This window comes from Heterodontus francisci, chromosome 12 (assembly GCF_036365525.1).
Source record: "Heterodontus francisci isolate sHetFra1 chromosome 12, sHetFra1.hap1, whole genome shotgun sequence".
Classification (NCBI taxonomy): domain Eukaryota; kingdom Metazoa; phylum Chordata; class Chondrichthyes; order Heterodontiformes; family Heterodontidae; genus Heterodontus; species Heterodontus francisci.
The window spans coordinates 96,916,591-96,937,850 of record NC_090382.1 but is presented as its reverse complement, the minus strand read 5'-3'; the positions used below and the strand labels follow the sequence as shown (position 1 = coordinate 96,937,850).

At 42.7% G+C, this 21,260-nt stretch overlaps 1 protein-coding gene across 4 annotated transcripts in view; it reads left to right on the top strand.

Annotated features, from left to right (window-relative positions):
* Window positions 1-21,260, top strand: part of hmgxb3 (HMG box domain containing 3) — a 94,471-nt gene that overhangs the window by 35,279 nt on the left and 37,932 nt on the right. For all 4 annotated transcript variants that reach the window (XM_068043890.1, XM_068043891.1, XM_068043889.1 and 1 more), the window contains exons 12-13: window positions 12,127-12,231; window positions 13,315-13,467. In XM_068043890.1, coding sequence (XP_067899991.1) covers window positions 12,127-12,231; window positions 13,315-13,467 — 258 coding nt within the window. The remainder of the gene's footprint in view (window positions 1-12,126; window positions 12,232-13,314; window positions 13,468-21,260) is intronic.

Genomic DNA, 21,260 nt, shown 5'->3' with positions numbered 1-21,260 from the left:
AACACGGATCATAATCTAGCACAGAAGATTCATTCCTCTGTTCTAAAAACGTTTCTTTGATTAGTTTTAGAGGATCTCTTATCTCGTGTCCATAAACTAATTCAAAAGGGCTAAAAGCAGTAGACTCATCAGGTGAATCCCTAGTGACAAACAAAAGAAATTCTAGCCCTTTATCCCAATCATGGGGATATTCATGACAGTATGTCCTGATCATCATTTTGAGTGTCTGATTGTACCTTTCTAAAGCTCCTTGTGCCTGTGGGTGGTATGCTGAAAACTTTAACTGTGTTATTCCCAAATTATTCATAACTTCCTGGAAAATTTTGGACATAAAATTGGAACCTTGATCCGACTGAATCTCAATCGATAATCCATATCTAGTGAAGAACTGGGTTAACTTCTGTACCACTTAGCAGAAATTGTCCTCAAGGGAATGTATCGGGTGCACCTGGAGTGTGACCTAATGTCTGGCTGTTGAAACTGTTTGCTTCTCTATGTGGGTTCTTATTAATGGATGGAGTGAATTTTTAAATTCTTTCAGGAGCATTATTTCCCTAAGGTTCCCATATGTGGCCTCTACCTTTAGTGCCCGCATCCAATGATCATAATTAATTTGCTTTGCGCCCTCAAATTCTATATAAGTCTGCAAAGTCTAATACCAGAGGTTTTGAAATTTCTGCCTGTATGCTTCAAGACCAACTCATAAGCAGTGAGAATAACCTTTTTTGCCATCTCATCTGCAGAAGCCTCCTCAGAAAGCATGACATAAACTTCATGAGCTCTGCCCATCAACCTGATTTGCATAAGCAGTATCCAACTTTACTTCAGCCACTTCCTATGTCTGACTATCTTTTCAAAAGAATGGGAAAATGCCTCTACATCTTTCTCAAACTTAGGGAGGGCTTGTACAAATTTATACAGCTCTCCACTGGTCCTGCGCTGGAGTCCCATCTTTCCTCACCAGAATTTTCCCTGGAGCCAAGGCTACTCTTTTGACTTAGTTCCAGCTTTTTAGCTTTGAATTCACTTTCTTCTCTTTCTCTTTGAAATGCTCTCTCTTTTGCCCTTTCCTCTCTGTCAAGTTCAATTTTTTTCATTGCCAATTCTCTTTCCTGCTTGAGCTTAAGTTTTTCAATTTTTTTTTCAAGCTTAAGTTTTCTATTTCCAATTCCAACTGAATCCTAGCTAATTCAACTGCATTACCATCTGATTTGACTTTTTCCTTCCAATTTCCATTATATCTGCTTTCTTAGCTCCTGGTTTTAACTCTAACACCAACATTTCTGTCAATTCCTTTAGTCTAACCTTGGTTAAGTTTATGAAATCACTCAGGATACATCCTCCTTCCCTGGAAAGGTCGTAACAACTGACAAATCCATTCCAGTCATGTAAAGTTTACTCTCATGCACAAGAAACCTTTTTTTTTTACTTTTCCTCTTTTCAATTATTACTCCCCCGCTTACAATTGCATGTTGTCAGCTTTTGAGTTATCCTGCACAGAGCCCCCAATTATATGTTACGACCGAGGTGGGAGGAGTGCACTGTCTTTTCTAGTCACACTTGTCCGCAGGTCACGACATAAATTTTAAAAATGTTTACCCAGTTACCAATTCGGTCAATCATATACTCTACTGTTTATCCCAGAATAAAATGCACCAACCAGGTTTCTTTAATAAACAACAAAATTATCAGTTTGTTATCAAACAAGACTTATCCAGTAACGAAGCAAAGCATTAGCACATAGATTGAAATATGCAAGTTCACTTTTTAAATTCCCCACACATAGAGAAAAAAACACAGAAATTCTCTCTGCAGAGGTATGTTGCAAAAATAGACAACGAAGAATACTTTGGCCAAATACTTGCTAATATTTGAAGAAAAAAGAGAAGATATGGAAGACAGCATGGTTTTGTGAAGGGGAGGTCGTGTCTTACTAATTTAATTGAGTTTTTTGAGGAAGTGACAAAGATGATTGATGAAGGAAGGGCAGTGGATGTTATCTATATGGACTTTAGTAAAGCCTTTGACAAGGTCCCACATGGCAGACTGGTACAAAAGGTAAAGTCACCCGGGATCAGAGGTGAGCTGGCAAGATGGATACAGAACTGGCTCGGTCATAGAAGACAGAGGGTATCAGTGGATGGGTGTTTTTCTGAATGGAGAGATATCACTAGTGGTGTTCCGCAGGGATCAGTGCTGGGACGTTTGCTGTTTGTAGTATATATAAATGATTTGGAGGAAAATGTAGCTGGTCTGATTAGTAAGTTTGCGGACGACACAAAGGTTGGTGAAGTTGCGGATAATGATGAGGATTGTTAGAGGATACAGCAGGATATAGATCGGTTGGAGACTTGGGTGGAGAAATGGCAGATGGAAGGTCTAATGCAAGTAGGAAGTATACAGTAAATGGCAGAACCCTTAGGAGTATTGACAGGCAGAGAGATCTGAGCGTACAGGTCCACAGGTCACTGAAAGTGGCAACGCAGGTGGATAAGGTAGTCAAGAAGGCATACGGCATGCTTGCCTTCATCGGTCGGGGCATAGAGTATAAAAATTGGCAAGTCATGTTGCAGCTGTACAGAACCTTAGCTAGGCCACACTTAGAATATTGCGTGCAATTCTGGCCGCCACACTACCAGAAGGACGTGGAGGCTTTGGAGAGGGTACAGAGGAGGTTTACCAGGATGTTGCCTGGTCTGGAGGGCATTAGCTATGAGGAGAGGTTGGAAAAACTCGGATTGTTTTCACTGGAACGACGGAGGTGGAGAGGCGACATGATAGAGGTTTACAAAGTTATGAGCGGCATGGACAGAGTGGATAGTCAGAAGCCTTTTCCCAGGGTGGAAGAGTCAGTTACTAGGGGACATAGGTTTAAGGTGCGAGGGGCAAAGTTTAGAGGGGATGTGCGAGGCAAGTTTTTTTTACACAGAGGGTGGTGAGTGCCTGGAACTTGCTGCCGGGGGAGGTGGTGGAAGCAGATACGATAGCGACGTTTAAGAGACATCTTGACAAATACATGAATAGGAAGGGAATAGAGGGATATGGGCCCCGGAAGTGCAGAAGGTGTTAGTTTAGGCAGGCATCAAGATCGGCACAGGCTTGGAGGGCCGAATGGCCTGTTCCTGTGCTGTACTGTTCTTTGTTCTTTGAAGTCAGTTGTCCCTTTTGATCTGGCAGCCGGCTATAGGAAGACGAGTCACTGGGATCTTTTAAACCAGTTCTGTTCAGGCAGCGTTGAGAATTAATCTGGTAGGTTTTTCTAGATTCTCAGGAGAGATGCAGCACCAAGGATTTTAGCTCTCCCACGCTGGATCTTTGCGGTGTTTCTTCAAAAAGGCAGAGAAAGGGGTGAGCTGGGTGGTTTCTTTTTCCTTGGCAGGCAAAACGCCAACTGTCTTCAAAACAGTTCACACCCCAAATGACTTGAAAACAGTATGTTCCCCGAACAGAAAGTCAACTTCCTGAGCTCCATAAACCTTGACATCTGGCTTCTCTGTAAACATCTTCCCCAGGTCACCAAGGTTTCTGTTGTTTATTGATTTTAAAGCTCATGATTTCCAGCACAGGTTGTTTTCAAACAACATCTCAAGTGTCCTTTCAGTGAACTTGGGGGGGGGAAAAACATCCATGGAACCTTTTCAGTTTTAACACATATCAGCAAAAAAAAAGTTAAATGTAAGCACTTTCATGACCGTATGTATGCTTTGTAGAATATGAGAAAGCATTTGATAGAGTCTACTATCAGAAAATAATGGAGTGCTTAAACAAACTAGAAATTGACAGAAATGATAAAAGGATAATTCAGAATCTATATTGGAATCGATCAGCTGTGATGAGACTTGATCGTGGCTTGTCAGACAGTTTCCCAATCAAAAGGAATGTGCCAGGGATGTGTTATGTCCCCAAAACTCTTCACTCTGTACACTGAACCTATCTTCAGAGACTTAAAAGATCCACCTGGTTGCAACATTGGTGAGTTGAGCATTAACAACTTGAGATATGCAGATGACACTGCACTGATTGCAGAGTCAAGAGGCACTACAGGTAATTGTGAACAAAGTGAAAGCAAGGCGTGTTGAATATGGATGAAGAATGAATGTGACGAAGACCAAGACAATGGTGATAAGCAGAGACCGAACCCTGGAAGTGAAAATTGAAATAAATGGTCAAGTCCTAGAACAAGTGAAAAAGTTCACGTACCTTGGGTCGATTATCACAGACAATGGCAGTTGTGATTGTGAAATCTGAAGGTGAATTGAGATGGCCAAGACCAGCTTTGTCAGAAGAAAGGACTTGTTAACATCAAAGAAACTGAACTTGAACCTTTGGAAAAGATTGCTGAGGTGCTACATTTTGACATCTGTTATATTCCTGAGACATGGACAACAAACAAAGTAACTATTGTTAAGCTGAATGCATTTGAGATGTGGACCAATAGTGGGGATGCTCCAGATATCCTACACAGACAGAAAGACTAATGAAGTGCTGGAAATGGCTGGAGAAAAGAGTAACTTAGTGCATAACATCAAAGAGAGAAAGATAAAATATTTTGGTAACATCATTAGAACAGAAGGTAGATGGAGACAATTATTGGAAGGAGAGATCGACAGAAAACATAGGAGAGGGAAGCAGAGGAGAAAATAGTTTATGGATATAACTAACTGGATGCAATTGACCTACGTGGAATGTATAAGGGCAGCATAGAACAGAAAGAGGTGGAGATCTGTGGCAGTCAACCTTCTGGGAAGGTGGGGTGATATATGCTTAGAGATGCAGGGCAAGGCTAGAATACTTAGTAAATACCGATACAAAGTATTCATTAAGGAAGAGGATGCTGACGAAGTAACAGTAGAAGCGGATTTGGTAGAGGTAATGGATGTAGTGAAAATTGATGGGAAGGATGTACTGAAAAGGCTACTTCTGCTTAGAGTGGTTAAGTTGCCTAGTCTGGAAGGCTTGCATTCAAGGTTGCAAAAGGAAATGGGAGTGGAGATAGTGGAAGGGCTTGCCATAATCTTCCAATCTTACCCAGATACAGGGAAAGGTGCCAGAGGATTGGAGAGTAGTAAATGTGACACCGTTATTCAAGAAAGGATGTATGGATATTCCTATTAATTACAGGCCGGTTAGTTTAACATCAGCGGTGGGTAAGTCTTTAGAAGGATTTTTTTGTGTTAAAATTTAGAATTCTATGTTTTTAAAAACTGAAAAAGGTATCAGTGGACATTGAGACATCTAGATATAGCTGAACTTTATGGATGTTTTGAAAGAAAGTTCAACAAAAGCTGAAACATAAAAAAATTACAGCACAGAAGGAGGTCATTTAGTCCACCGTGTCTGCGCCGGCCGAAAAAACTAGCTGTCCAATCTAATCCCATCTTCCAGTACCTGGTCCACAGCCCTGCAGGTTACAGCACTTTAGGTACATGTCCAGGTACCTTTTTAAATAAGTTGAGGGTTTCTGCCTCCACCACCGTTCCTGGCAGTCAATTCCAGACACCCACCACCCTCAGGGTGAAAAAGTCTTTCCTCATGTCCCCTCGAATCCTTCTACCAATCACCTTTAAATCTGTACTCTCTGGTAATTGACCTCTCTGCTAGTAGAAACGGGTCCCTCCTGTCTACTTTATCTAGGCCCCTCATAATTTTGTACACCTCAATTAAGTCACCCCTCAGCCTCCTATGTTCTAAGGAAAACAACCCTAGCTGATCCAATCTTTCCTCATAGCTGCAACTTTCAAGCCCTGGCAACATTCTTGTAAATCTCCTCTGTACTCTCTTGAGCAATTACGTCCTTCCTGTGAACGTGACCAGAACTGTACACAATACTCCAGCTGTGGCCTAACCAGCATTTTATACAGTTCCAGCATTATATCCCTGCTTTTGTATTCTATACCTTGGCCAATAAAGGAAAGCATTCCACATGCCTTCCTCACCACTCTATCTACCTGTCCTGCCACCTTCAGGGACCTATGGACATGCACTCCAAGGTGTCTCCTTTTTCTATCCCTCTCAATATCCTCCCATTTATTGGGTATTCCCTTTTTTGTTTGCCCTCCCCAAATGCGTTATTTTTATTTATTTAGAGATACAGCACTGAAACAGGCCCTTTGGCCCACCGAGTCTGTGCCGATCAACAACCACCCGTTTATACTAACCCATATTCCCCACCACCTACCTATACTAGGGGCAATTTGCAATGGCCAATTTACCTGTCAACCTGCAAGTCTTTGGCTGTGGGAGGAAACCGGAGCACCCAGCGAAAACCCACGCGGTCACAGGGAGAACTTGCAAACTCCGCACAGGCAGTACCCAGAATCGAACCCGGGTCCCTGGAGCTGTGAAGCTGCAGTGCTAACCACTGCGCCACTGTGTTACCTCACACTTCTCTGGATTGAATTCCATTTGCCACTTTTCCGCCCACTCAACCAAGCCATTGATATAATTGTGGAGTCTACAGCTACCTCTTCACTATAAATTACATGGCCAATTTTTGTGTCATCAGCAAATTTCCCAATCATGCCTCCCACATTTAAGTCCAAATCATTAATGTATTCCACAAACAGCAAGGGACCCAACACTGAGCCCTGTGGAAAACCACTGGGAACTGCGTTCCATTCGCAAAAACAACCGTCGACTACTACCCTTTGTCTCCTGTCACTGAGCCAGTTTTGGATCCAACCTGCCGCATTCCCCTGTATCCCATGGGGTTTCATTTTTCTGACCAGTCTGTCATGTGGGACCTTGTCTAATGCCCTACTAAAATCCATGTAGACCACATCCGCTGCACTACTCTCATCAATCCTCCTTGTTACATGCTCAAAAAACTCAATCAAGTTAGTAAGACATGACCTTTCCTTAACAAATCCATGCTGGCTATCCCTGATTAATATGTGCCTTTCTAAGTGGCAGTTTATCCTGTCCCTCAGAATTGATTCTAATAATTTACCCACCACCGAGGTCAGACTGACTGGCCAATAATTATTTGGCCTATCCCTTGCACCTTTTTTAGCAATGGTACAACGTTCGCAGACCTTCAATCCTCCGGCACCTCGCCCGTATCAAGTGAGGATTTGAAGATGATCCCCAGCGCATCCGCTATTTCCTCCCTGGCTTCCTTTAACAACCTAGGATGCAATCCATCTGGCCCTGGCGATTTATCCACTTTCAAGGATGTCAAACCTTCTAGTACTTCCCCTCTCATTATGCTTATCGTATCTAATATTTCACACATCTCTTTTGCTACTATTGTGGTCAACTCAATCACTGCACGAGGATACTCAGGTACAGGTTTTTGATCCTTTATTTGAGCATATGCAGGGAGAGTCCACCTTGGGCAATCTGAGATAGTGCCCTGAAATTACAAAGACACAAACTTGTATACTGTTCTTCTCACGAAATATGGTCAAACAATGGATGATTGATCATGCACTCTAATGAATACACCTTTCTAGTCTTTATCAAGGCTAGATGTCTCTAGCCTGAGTCCATTATCTCTTTGTTTTACATTATTCAAACATTCCATAGTTGCGAAGCCTGCACCGATCCCAGTTATCAACTTTCACTCCCTCAACCTGCCTTTGCTCTAACAGCTTGTCTGTTTCTTTTTCATCCAGCACAGAGGGATCTAAGTGCAGCACAGAGCGATCTGGGTGTTTTTGTGCATGAAACACAAAAAGTTAGCATGCAGGTGCAGCAAGTAATTAAGAAGGCAAATGGAATTTTGGCCTTTATTGCTAGGGGGTTGGAGTTTAAAAATAGGGAAGTCTTGTTACAAAGTACAGGGTGTTGGTGAGGCCACACCTGGAGTACTGTGTACAGTTTTGGTCCCCGTATTTAAGAGTGGATATACTGGCATTGGAGGTAGCTCAAAAGAGATTCACTAGGCTGATTCCTGGGACAAAGGGGTTGACTTATCAAGAATGGCTAAACAAGTTAGGCCTTTATTCATTAGAGTTTAGAAGAATGAGGGGTGATCTTATTGAAACGTACAAGATTCTGAGGGGGCTTGACCGATTAGATGTTGAGAGGATGTTTCCACTAGTGGGGGCATCTCGAACTAGGGGACATAGTGACAGAGTAAGGGGACACTCATTTAAAACCGAGATGCCAAGGAATTTCTTCTCTCGGAGGGTAGTGAATGTCTGGAATTCTCTACCCCAGAGAGTTGTGGAGGTTAGATCACTGAAATTATTTGAAGAGGTAGATAGATTTTGAAATATCGGGGAATTGAGAGCCACGAGGAGCTGGCACGAAAGAGGAGTTGAGGTCTGGGGTAGATCAGCCATGACCTTACTGAATGGCGGGGCAGGTATGAGGGGCTGAATGGCCTACTCCTGTTTCTATTTCCTATGTTCTTATGACTTAATTATATTCTGTTGAGGTGCCTTTCTAATTCACATTTTATGTCTATTTAACCCCTTCACTACAATGTCTGTATCACCTCCTTTGTGAAGACAGAGACAAAAAACTCATTAAGAATCCTGTCCACATTTTTTGCATCCACACAAGTTCCCTGGTACGTCTGAGGCCCTACCCTTTCCTTAGTATTCCTCTTGCTCTTAATGTACTGATAAAACATCTTTGGACTTTCCTTGATTTTATCTGCCAATAATTTTTCATGTCCTCTCTTTGCTTTTCTGATTTCCTTTTTTACTTCACCCCTACACTTTCTATACTCCTCTAAGCTTTCTAAAGTATTATGTTTTTTGTGATCATCATAAGCTTTCTTTTCCTGCTTTAACTTACCCTGTATGCTTTTAGATAACCAGAGGCTCTAGATTTGGCCCCACTACCCATTATCTTTGTGGGGACATGCCTTCACTGTGCCTGTAGAATTTTGCTTTTGAATGCCTCCCACTGGTTTGCCATTGATTTTCCTTCAAGTAGCTGTATCCAGTCCACTTTTGCCAGGTCACCACTCGGTTTTGTCAAATTTGCCTTCTCCCAGTTTAGAACTTTTACTCCTGTTTCATCTTTGTCCTTTTCCATGATTATGCTAAAGCTAACTGTATTATGGTCACTATCTCCAAAATGGTCACCCACTGCTACTTCATCCACTTGCCTAGCTTCATTACTGAAGACTAAGTGTAGAATTGGGCTCCCTCTCGTTGGGCTTGTTATGTGCTGGCTAAAAAGGTTCTCTTGAATGCAGTTCAAGAATTTTGTGCCCTTCACACTGTTTGTATCCCGGTTGATATTAGGGTAGTTGAAATCGCCAATTATTATTGCCCCATAGTTTTTTGCACTCAGAAATTTGCCTACATATTCTTCTATCTCCCTCTCACTATTTGGGGGTCTATAGTACACTCCTGGTATTGTGGTTGCCCCTTTTTTATTTCTGAGCTCAACCCATATTGCCTCATTTGATGATTTATTTAGCATATCATCTCTCCTCACAGCTTTTATTGATTCCTTAACCAATAATGCTACACCCTCTCCTTTTTAATCCCCTTCTCTATCCCACCTGAAAACTCTATATCCAAGGATGTTGAGCTGCCATTCTTGCCCCTCTTTAGGCCAAGTTTCTGTTATAGCAATGATATAGTGTTGCCATGTGTCTATCTGTGCCCTCAGCTCATCGGCTTTATTTACTATACTTCTTGCATTTAAATAAATGCTTTTTAACACTGCCAAATTCCTGTGCTGCACACTTTTTAACCTTTGCTTCATCTGAACTTGTAAGCAAGGATTGGAAACAGATAATTTCAAGGAAACCACAGGGGTTTGACCTCAGAGCCCCCCTTTGAGTGACGAGAGAACTTATTACTGGGAATGTGACTTGTTTATGGAAAGTTTTGGTTTCAGTTTTGAACTTTAAAAGGGCAGTTGATTTGGACAAAAGCAGGCATTTGAAATTTGATTTTGACCTGCCTGGAGATCAGAAGACGACCCAGAAAAAGTATTACCTCTCTAAAGAATCCCTGCATCAAGTGTGATTCCTGTTGCCTCCTTATGATGGAACATCTTATGTGAAGCCTTCTGCTGTTGAAGCCTACCCATCACAGACTGTTCATCAACCTCACCTGGAAAGACTTTGAGTGGCATCTAACTATTCGACTTTGGGACACCTCGCCAAACTGAAAAGCTTCCTTCCAGATCATGACAGTCAAAGCTTTTTATTCCTTTCATTTCCGTGGAACAACTGTAAACAAAAATCAGTTTGTTTCCAGGTTAACCAGTTTTTGATTGTATGTGTGTGCATGAGTGCTAGGGAAAATAAGGAGCTTTAATATCTCAATTCGTATATAGATTTATTTCATTATTGGTTAAGACTTGGTTTTATAAAAACAGTTAATTTTTCTTTTATAAATAAGAATTTTTCTTGATTAAAGAAACCTGGTTGGTGTGCTTTTATTCTGGGGACAAATAAAGTATCTAATTGTCTGTTTCGATAAGTGGGAACATTTATTAATATGCTGTGACCCGTGGAGAAGTGGGACTGAATTAACAGTGCACTCCTCCCGCCTTGGTTGTAACAACATTATCTTTTTAATTGGGTCCTCTGTAAAAGCAGCACACTGCTATGGAATGGTGCTCAAAGACAGACTTATAATTAAAGCTTCACTTACATAGAAATTGTGTGCAGCAAGAGTGAAACTGTTGATAAAATAAAGTAAGGAAGTTTATGGGGAAAAGAGTAAGGAAAACTAAATTTATTAAGGGATAAATTAAATTATCCTTATATGGAGTTGTGTTTTAACTATTATATAATTTATGTAATGCAGAACTGCAGGTCTGTCACGTGGAGGGACTAAGAGAAATGTATAAAACCAGTTGTTTGTAGTGAGTTTAGATTCGTAAAGGCCCAAGGTACTGGATTCAGAACCGTAACACTTTTGAATCAACTAAACCAGCAAGGTTTAGTTTTAAATATTCTCTTTTCAGTGTACATTTAAGCAGTATTACATTTACTTAATGCTTAATAAATCTGTTATGCCAGATATTCAATGTTTAAGAAGCTTATTGATTCGAGGAGTAAATTATAAATAAGAACCCCTCCTCTAACACCTAACACAAATCTATCAATCTAAACAAAAAAATTTAGTTGATCCAGCATCCACAGCCTGTTGGGAAGAGTATTCCAGACTTCCACCAATCTGTGTTTGAAAAAGTACTTTCTGATTTCACTCCTAAATGACCTAGTTCTAATTTTATTACTTGCTCTGAGTTCCTTGATCAGAAAATAGTTTCTATGTATCTACCCTATTGAGTGCCTTAATAATTTTAAGGCCTTTGATTAGACTATCCGTCAACTGTATAAATTCAAGAACATAGCATTTCGAAAAGCTCATGGCCTTGACCCTCAGTGAAGTCAGAGTGCAGGGCACAAAGCAGCAATCTGCCATTATAACCAGAGAATGGAGTAGCCACACGTTGAAACTCTATCTTGAAATCGGCAATGAACTGTTAGGCAGGTGTACAGTCATAGTCAAAATGACACAGAAGGAGGCCATTCAGCCCATCGAGTCCATGTGACCAAGGTGGGAGGAGTGCACTGTTAATTCAATTCCACATCTCCACAGGTCACAGCATATCAATAAATTTTGGGGTTGAAGGGCAAAAGTTAGTCATTAATTAAACTTATTACTTCACCCTGAAACTAACCATTGTTGCCAGATTAGCTCTGGTTCAATAGCCCAGTAGTACTTCAAATTGACGTAAACGTCCCTGCTTAACCAGCAGAGCTAAAGGTTAACGTTATTACATTATAAAGTAACAATCATATAGCATTCATAAACTTGAACTCAATCTGATTAACTCTTCCCTCAAGAATATGGAGCAACGGCAGGTAAATGCAGTTGAGGAAAATGATTGGTTTTGATCTGATAAAATGGCAGAACAGGGTGAAAGGGGCTACTCCTGTTCGTATTTTCAGCGTTAACTTCTTGTCATCACTGGACAAGTGGTGTAGTACTGTGGAGCTTTAATGCTTTTCCTCATGTCCCACCAAGAAATTGGAATGTTATATTATCATAGGACCAATACTGACAGGGTGTCTGAGATATAATGAACTGACTGCCAGACACTATTTCAATTTGAGGGTTTAGTGTGCTGCTGCCAGAGCTAAAAGCCATGGTTTTGTAACTGCTGTTATAAAGAATAGATTTTTTTTTTGCTTTATAGATAGGATTAAAAGTTGCCACAGAGAATGGGTCACCTCATACCAGTGCAGTTTCTGTCAAAACTGTGTGCCTGACTCTTCCGAAAACCAACAAAGCGAGTGCCTTTGTAAGTACCATATGGACAATGAAAGAGAATTAGAATTTTGTTTTAAATGTTCTGCAGTTTTTAACTACCATAATTGTTTCCTCCAATAAGAGTATCTGTCATCCTCCAAATTGCAATTCGTTGATTATTTTACAGTCTTTTATTTTTTTAAAAGGATCCCAGCTCAGATGACAGATTTGGCTTCCAGTTGGGCAGGGAACACTCTGGAGCAGGCCACTGCCTCAAATAAGGAGCCTGAAGCTGGGAGAATGGATGGTGGGATGTACTTCAATCCCTGACCTGTGGCAGGTTTTGATCTGATTCTGGGGAAGGAGGTTAACTTTGAGGGAATTGTGGGCGGTGCTGGTGAAAGCACCCCTCTCTACTTGGCCCATAGCAATGCTTTAGAGTAATCTACCTCCTCCCCAAAGCTATCCATGCCTCCCCTTAAGCTGCAGGGTTTCCTCGGAAACTTAGCTGGCCAGGGTTAAATCTGCAAAGCTAAGTCTAAGGCTACCAGCCTCATTAAAATATTAAAATTGCCAACTGGCCTGCTAGGAGTGGGTGGGTTGTCTGCCCTCTGTCCCGTCTACACCAAACCTGGAAGCGGACAGGCTGGGGTTGGGTTTGAGATTTTTTAAATTTTAACATCTCGCCTGACTCCTACTCGCCCATTTTGGGGGATTAAAAATCATCCCTGTGTCTCTACCGAGAAGGAGAACAATAAGAAATTTTTTTCGGTGCTACAATAGTAAGAAGGAAGTCAACAAAAGGTGAGTACATCAAAAGGTGATTTTTGTTTCTCTCTGCGGGAAAGTACTCATCTACTCAGTAACTCCACTTGATGGCACACCACGAGGAAGAAACCAAATGAACCTGTATCCTAATGTACATGGCAGAGTACCGAAGATTCCAAAGGTACTGTGCTTGCTTTCACCTTGTAACACAGTTGCCACTTTATGGCTAGACTTTTTGGATTATCTTCCCTCATGGTAATTCTAATTGAATTCTATGACTCTTTATGAAGTCTTCTGTTTTTAAGTTTCTAGTTATGGTATGATGTGCCAATAACCTGCTTAAAGTAAATTTTATTGTGTTCTTTAGGACCTAGGTTTGGCAACTTGCAGAGGTAAAGGGCGATGTAAAAATCCCAAATGTACATATGTCTACATGAACCGGTACAAACCAGGAATTTGTCCAAAGTGTGGCTATGACTTCACAAGAGACAAACAGGATATAAAGCCATCAAAACCTGTTGTGAGTACTGTTTCTAAGGGGGAGGCGGTGGCGTAGTGGTATTAACACTGGACTAGTAACCCAGAGACCCAGGGTATTGATCTGGAGACATGGGTTCGAATCCCACCACAGCAGAAGGTGGAATTTGAATTTGGGGTAACACCGTGGCGCAGTGGTTAGCACCGCAGCCTCCAGCGACCCGGGTTAGGTTCTGGGTACTGCCTGTGTGGAGTTTGCAAGCTCTCCCTGTTACTGTGGGTTTCCACCGGGTGCTCTGGTTTCCTCCCACAGCCAAAGGTTGATGGGTAAATTGGCCATGGTAAATTGCCCCGAGTGTAGGTAGGTGGTAGGATGTGATGGGGAATATGGGATTATTGTAGGATTAGTATAAATGTGTGGTTGTTGGTCGGCACTGACTCGGTGGGTCGAAGGGCCTGTTTCAGTGCTATATCTCTGACTCTATATAGTGAACAACAACAAGCTTCAATTAGGCATAGGCCATTCAGTTCCTTGAGCCTGTTCTGCCATTCACTGGTTACAGCACAGAAACAGGCTATTCGGCCCAACCAGTCCATACTGGAAGTTGTGCTCCACTCGAGCCCCCCCCCCCCATCTCTCCTTATCGAAGTCGATGATCGTAATTCTCTATTCCCTTTTCCCTCATATGCTTGACTAGTTTTCCCTTAAATGCTATTCACTTCAACCACTTCCTGTGTTAGCAAGTTCCACATTCTTGCCACTCTTTGGGTAAAGAAGTTTCTTCCAAATTTCTTGGTAACTATCTTACATTGATTGCCTCTAGTTAGTCTGTTCTCTGCAAGAGGAAATATTCTCTCTATCCACTCCATCAAAACCTTTCATAATTTTAAAGACCTCTATTAATTCACCCCTGATCTGCCTTTTTTCAAGAGAAAAAAGGCATAGCCTGCCCACCCTTTCTTGTTGTATATACCAATGCATTTCTGGTATCATCCTTGTAAATCTTCTCCGCACCTTCTCCAGGGCCTCTATATCCATGCATCCTCTATATCCATAATGGGATCATGTATGATCTGCAACCTAACTCCATATAACTGCCTTTGCCCCATGTATCCCTTAATATCTTTAGTGAACAATCTATCAATCTCATTTAAAATTAACAATTGATTTAGCATCAATTGCCATTTGGGCAATAGAGTTTTAAACTTCGACCGCCCTTTGTGTGGAAGTGTTTTCTGATTTCAGTCCTGAAAGGTCTGACTCTAATTTTTAAACGATGCCTCGGTCCTAGACTCCTCAACCAGCAGAAATAGTTTCTCTCTATCTACCCTGTCAGTTGTTCTTAATATCTTTTTTTATTATTCGTTCATGGGATGTGGGCACGCTGGCCAGGCCCGCATTTATTGCCCACCCCTAACTGCCCTTGAGAAGGAGGTGGTGAATTGCCTTCTTGAACCGCTGCAGTCCTTGGGGTGTAGGTAAACCAACAGTGCTGTTAGGGAGGGAGTTCCAGGATTTTAACCCAGCGACTGTGAAGGAACGGCAATATAGTTCCAAGTCAAGATGGTGTGTGGCTTGGAGGGGAACTTGCAAGTGATGGTGTTCCCATGCATCTGCTGCCCTTGTCCTTCTAGGTGTAGAGGTCCGTGGGTTTGGAAGGTGCTGTTGAAGGCGCCTTGGTGAGTTGCTGCAGTGCATCTTGTAGATGATACACTCTACTGCCACTATGCATCGGTGATGAAGGGAGTGAATGTTGAAGGTGGTGGATATACCAGTCAAGTGGGCTGCTTTGTCCTGGATGATGTCAAGCTTCTTGAGTGTAGGAGCTGCACCCATTCAGGCAAGTGGAGAGTATTCCATCACACTCCTGACTTGTGCCTTGTAGATGATGGACAGGCATTGGGGAGTCAGGAGGTGAGTTACACGCTGCAGAATTCCTCGCCTCTGAACTGCTCTTGAAGCCACAGTATTTATGTGGCCAGTCCAGTTCAGTTTCTGGTCAATGGTAACCCTCAGGATGTTGATAGTGGAGGATTCAGCGATGGTAATGCCATTGAACATCAAGGGGAGGTGGTTAGATTCTGATTTGTTTGAGATGCTCATTGCCTGGCACTTGTGTGGTGCGAATGTTACTTGCCACTTATCGGCCCAAACCTGGGTGTTGTCCAGGTCATGCTGCTTCTGGACACGGGCTGCTTCAGTATCTGAGGAATCACGAATAGTGCTGAACATTGTGCAATCATCAGCGAACATCCCCACTTCTGACTTTATGATGGAGGAAAGGTCATTGACCACAGAATCATCAAATTGTTACAGCACAGAAGGAGGCCATTTGGCCCATCATGTTTGCACTGTCTCTCGGAATGTGCAATTCACCACACTCCTGCCTTCTCCCCATAACCCTGCACATTCTTACTTTTCATATTGCAGCCTAATTCCCTTTTGAATGCATCAATTGAACCTGCCTCCACCACACACTCAGGCAATGCATTCTAGACCTTCAACCTTTTCACGCAGCAAGTGGTTTTCTTCATGTCACTTTTGCTTCTTTGACCAATCCCTTTAAATCTGTGTCGTCTCGTTCTCGATCCTTTCATGAGTGGGAACAGTTTCTGCTTATCTACTCTGTCCAGCCCCCTCATGATTTTGAATACCTCTATCAAATCTCCTCTCCGCCTTCTCTTTTCCAAGGAGAATAGTCCCAACTTCTCCAATCTATCTTCATAACTAAAGTTCCTCATCCCTGGAACCATTCTTGTGAATCTTTTCTGCACCCTCTGTAATGCCTTCACATGTTTCGTAAAGTGTAGCGCCCAGAACTGGCCACAATACTCCACCTGAGGCTGAACTGGTGTCTTATACAAGTTCAATATAACCTCCTTGCTCTTGTACTCAAGCCCTTATTAATAAAGCCCAGGATACTGTATGCTTTATTAACTGCGCTCTCAACCTGTCCTGCCACCTTGAATGACTTATGCACATATACAGCCAGGACCCTCTGCTCCTGCATCCCCTTTAGAATTGTACCCTTTATTTTATATTGTCTCTTCATGTTCTTCCTACCAAAATGTATCATTTCACGTTTCTCCGCATTGAACTTAGTCTGCCACCTGTCCACCCATTCCACCAACTTGTCTATGTCCTTTTGAGGTTCTACACTATATCCTCCTCACAGTTCACAATGCTACCAAGTTTCGTATCATTGGCACACTTTGAAATTGTGCCTGTACACCAAGGTCTTGGTCATTAATATATATCGGGAAAAGCAAGGGTTCCTGGGGAACTCCACTGCAAACCTTCCTCCAGCCTGAAAAACATTCATTAACTCTTTGTTTTCTGTCACTTAGCCAATTCCGCATCCATGTTACTACTGTCCTGTTTATTCCATGAGCTATGACTTTACTCAAGTCTGTTGTGTGGCACTGTATCAAATGCTTTTTGGAAGTTCATGTAACCACATCAACTGCATTTCCCTCATCAACCCTCTCTGTTACCTCTTCAAAAAACTCCAGCAAGTTAGTTAAACATAATTTTACCTTAAAAAATCCATGCTGGCTTTCTTTAATTAACCCACATTTGTCCATGTGACTGTTAATTTTGTCCCGAATTAATCTTTCTAGAATTTTCCCCACTATCAAAGTTAAACTGACTGTCCTGTAATTGCTGGGCTTATCTTTACACCCTTTTTTTGAACAAGGGTGTAATGTTTGCAATTTTCCAGTCCTCTGCCACCACCCCTGAGTCTAAGGAAGGCTGAAACATTATGGCCGGTGTCTCCACAATTTACATTCTCATTTCCCTCAGTATCCTTGGATGCATCTCATCCGGTCCTGGTGTCTTATCCACCTTAGGTACAGGCAGCCTATCCAACACCACCTCCTCCTTTATCAATGTTAAACCCTTCTAGTATCTGAATTACCTCCTTTTTCACCATTGCCTGCATTGCATCCTCTTCCTTGGTAAAGACCGATGCAAAGTATTCATTTAATACCTCGCTATGCCCTCTGTCTCCATGTGTAAATCCCCTTTATGGTCCTTAATCGGCCCCACCCATCCTGTACTATCTTTTTACTATTAATATGTCTATAGTAAGTTAATGAAGCAGCTGAAGATGGTTGGGCCTAGGACGGCACAGTGGCGCAGTGGTTAGCACCGCAGCCTCACAGCTCTAGCGACCCGGCTTCAATTCTGGGTACTGCCTGTGTGGAGTTTGCAAGTTCTCCCTGTGTCTGCGTGGGTTTTCTCCGGGTGCTCCGGTTTCCTCCCACAAGCCAAAAGACTTGCAGGTTTGTAGGTAAATTGGCCATTATAAATTGCCCCTAGTATAGGTAGGTGGTAGGGAAATATAGGGACAGGTGGGGATGTGGTAGGAATATGGGATTAGTATAAATGGGTGGTTGATGGTCGGCACAGACTCGGTGGGCCGAAGGGCCTGTTTCAGTGCTGTATCTCTAAACTAAACTAAAAAATAAACTACCCTGAGAAACACCTGCAGTGATGTCCTGGGACTGAATTGACTTCCAACAACCACAACCATCTTCCTTTGTGCTAGGTATGATTCCAACCAGCAGAGAGTTTTCTCCCGATTATAGAGTTATCCAGCACAGAAACAAGCCCTTCGACCCATGCCGACCATCAAGCAACCATCCAATCTAATCCCATTTTCCTGCACTTGGCCCGTAGCCTTGTATGCTGTGGCGTTTCAAGTGCTCATTTAAATACTTCTTAAATGTTGTGACAGTTCCTGCCTCTACCACCCCTTCAGGCAGTGTGTTTCAGATTCCAACCACCCTCTGGGTGAAATTTTTTTTCCTGAACTCCCCTCTAAACCTCCTGCTCCTTACGTTAAATGTATACCCCCAGGATATTGACCCCTCCACTAAGGGAAAAAGTTTCTTCCTATCTATCCTATCAATGCCCCATATAATTTTGTATATCTCATTCAGGTTCCCCCTCAGCCTTCTCTGATCCAAGGAAAACAACCCCAGCTTATCCAGTCTCTCTTCATAGCTGAAATGCTCCAGTCCAGGCAACATCCTGGTGTATCTCCTCTGCACCCTCTCTAGTGCAGTCACATCCTTCCTATAACGTGGTGACCAGAACTGTACACCGTACTCCAGCTGTGGTCTAACTAGCGTTTTATACAGCTCCATCATAACCTCCCTGCTCTTATATTCTATGCTTTGGCTAATAAAGGCAAATATCCCATATGCATTCCTAACCACCTTATCTACCTGTGCTGTTGCCTTCAGTGATCTATGGACACGTACACAAAGGTCCCTCTGACCCTCTGTACTTCCTAGGGTCTCACCATCCATTGTATATTCCCTTGCCTTGTTAGTCCTCCCAAAATGATTCACCTCACACTTCTCAGGATTAAATTCCATTTGCCACTGCTCTGCTCATCTTACCAGCCCAACTATATCTTCCTGTAATCTAAGGCTTTCCTCCTCACTATTTACGACACCACCAATTTTCGTGTCATCTGCAAACCTACTGATCATGCCTCCTATATTCATGTCTAAATCCCATTGACTCCAGTTTTGCTCGGGCTCCTTGATGCCTTTGGTCAAATGCTGCCTTGTTGTCAAGGGCAGTCACTCTCACCTCACCTCTTGAAAACTTCAATCAGATCACCCCCTGACCTCCTAAATTCCAGGGATTACAACCCTGGTTTCTTTAATCTCCTTGTAATTTAACCCTTTATGTCCAGTTATCATTCTGGTAAATCTGTGTTGCAGTTCCTCCAAGGCCACTATATCCTTCCTACGGTGTTGTGCCCAGAACTGCTCATAGTACTCCAGGTGTGGTCTAACCAGAGCTTTATATAATTGAAACATGACCCCCTTGAATGCTAGTCCTGTAGATATCTTCTTTGGCCTCCTTATCTCGAGAGACAATGGGTAAGCACCTGGAGGTGGTCAGTGGTGTGTGGAGCAGCGCCTGGAATGGCTATAAAGGCCAATTCTAGAGTGACAGGCTCTTCCACAGGTGCTGCAGAAAAATTTGTTTGTCGGGGCTGTTACACAGTTGGCTCTCCCCTTGCGCTTCTGTCTTTTTTCCTGCCAACTGCTAAGTCGCTTCGACTTGCCACACTTTAGCCCCGCCTTTATGGCTGCCCGCCAGCTCTGGCGAACGCTGGCAACTGACTCCCACGACTTGTGATCAATGTCACAGGACTTCATGTCGCGTTTGCAGATGTCTTTAAAGCGGAGACATGGACAGCCGGTGGGTCTGATACCAGTGGCGAGCTCGCTGTACAATGTGTCTTTGGGGATCCTGCCATCTTCCATACGGCTCACATGGCCAAGCCATCTCGAGCGCCGCTGACTCAGTAGTGTGTATAAGCTGGGTATGTTGGCCGCCTCGAGGACGTCTGTGTTGGAGATACGGTCCTGCCACCTGATGCCAAGTATTCTCCTCAGGCAGCGAAGATGGAATGAATTGAGACATCGTTTTTGGCTGACATACGTTGTCCAGGCCTCGCTGCCATAGAGCAAGGTACTGAGGACACAGGCTTGATACACTCGGACTTTTGTGTTCCGTGTCAGTGCGCCATTTTTCCACACTCTCTTGGTCAGTCTGGACATAGCAGTGGAAGCCTTTCCATGCGCTTGTTGATTTCTGCATCGAGAGACAGGTTACTGGTGATAGCTGAGCCTAGGTAGGTGAACTGTTGAACCACTTCCAGAGTGTGGTCGCCAATATTGATGGATGGAGCATTTCTGACATCCTGTCCCATGATGTTCGTTTTCTTGAGGCTGATGGTTCGGCCAAATTCGTTGCAGGCAGCCGCAAACCTGTCGATGAGACTCTGCAGACACTCTTCAGTGTGAGATGTTAAAGCAGCATCGTCAGCAAAGAGGAGTTCCCTGATGAGGACTTTCCGTACTTTGGACTTCGCTCTTAGACGGGCAAGGTTGAACAACCTGCCCCCTGATCTTGTGTGGAGGAAAATTCCTTCTTAAGACTTGAACGCATGTGAGAGCTGCAGGGAGAAGAAAATCCCAAAAAGTGTAGATAGAAAATCCAGCATTCCATCAGCCTTTTTGATTATTTTCTGTTGCTGTTCATGACATTTTCATGATCTCTGTACCTGGACCCCTAAGTCTCATTGGAGCTCCACTGTTTCCAGTTTCTTGCCATTTAGAAAGTAGCCTGTTCTGTGCTTTTTTAGGTCCAACGTGGATGACCTCTTGTTTGTCTACATTGAAATTCCACTGTCATAGTTTAAGTGAATGGGCAAAACTATCAATATCCCTTTGTAAAGTGGTGCTTCCATCCTACACTGCTTGAAATGCTGCCTATCTTTGTGTCATCAAAAAATTGGATATATGGCTCTTTTTTTAGGCCTTTATTTTTTTCATTATCTATATTTTGCCTGTGTTCATTTGGGTGAGTCCCTGTCTCTGATTCAAAATTAGTTTCCTTGGGATGTCTGGCATACTGACCTCTTCCTATACTGTAAGTGCTAGCACAAAGTAATCATTCAGCATGTCTGCCATTTCTTTATTTTCAGTGACAATGGTCAGTTTTCAAGGGGCCTACATTGCTCTTGACTGCCCTCTTTTTGCTACTATAATTGTACTTTTTTGTGATATTTTGATATCTCTTGCAATTTCTTTTCATACTCCTTTTTTGTAGCTCCTGCTATCCGTTTATCACTCTTTGCTGTTCTTTGTATCTTTCCCATTTGCCAGGATCTGTGCTTTTATTTGTATTTTTATGTGCTTTTTCTTTGTTTTATGTTGTCTCTTGCCTCTTTAGTTGTCAATGGCAGTCATTTTTTGGCAAGTTAGAGGTCTTGCCCGTTAGGGGTATAAACTGAATCTGTA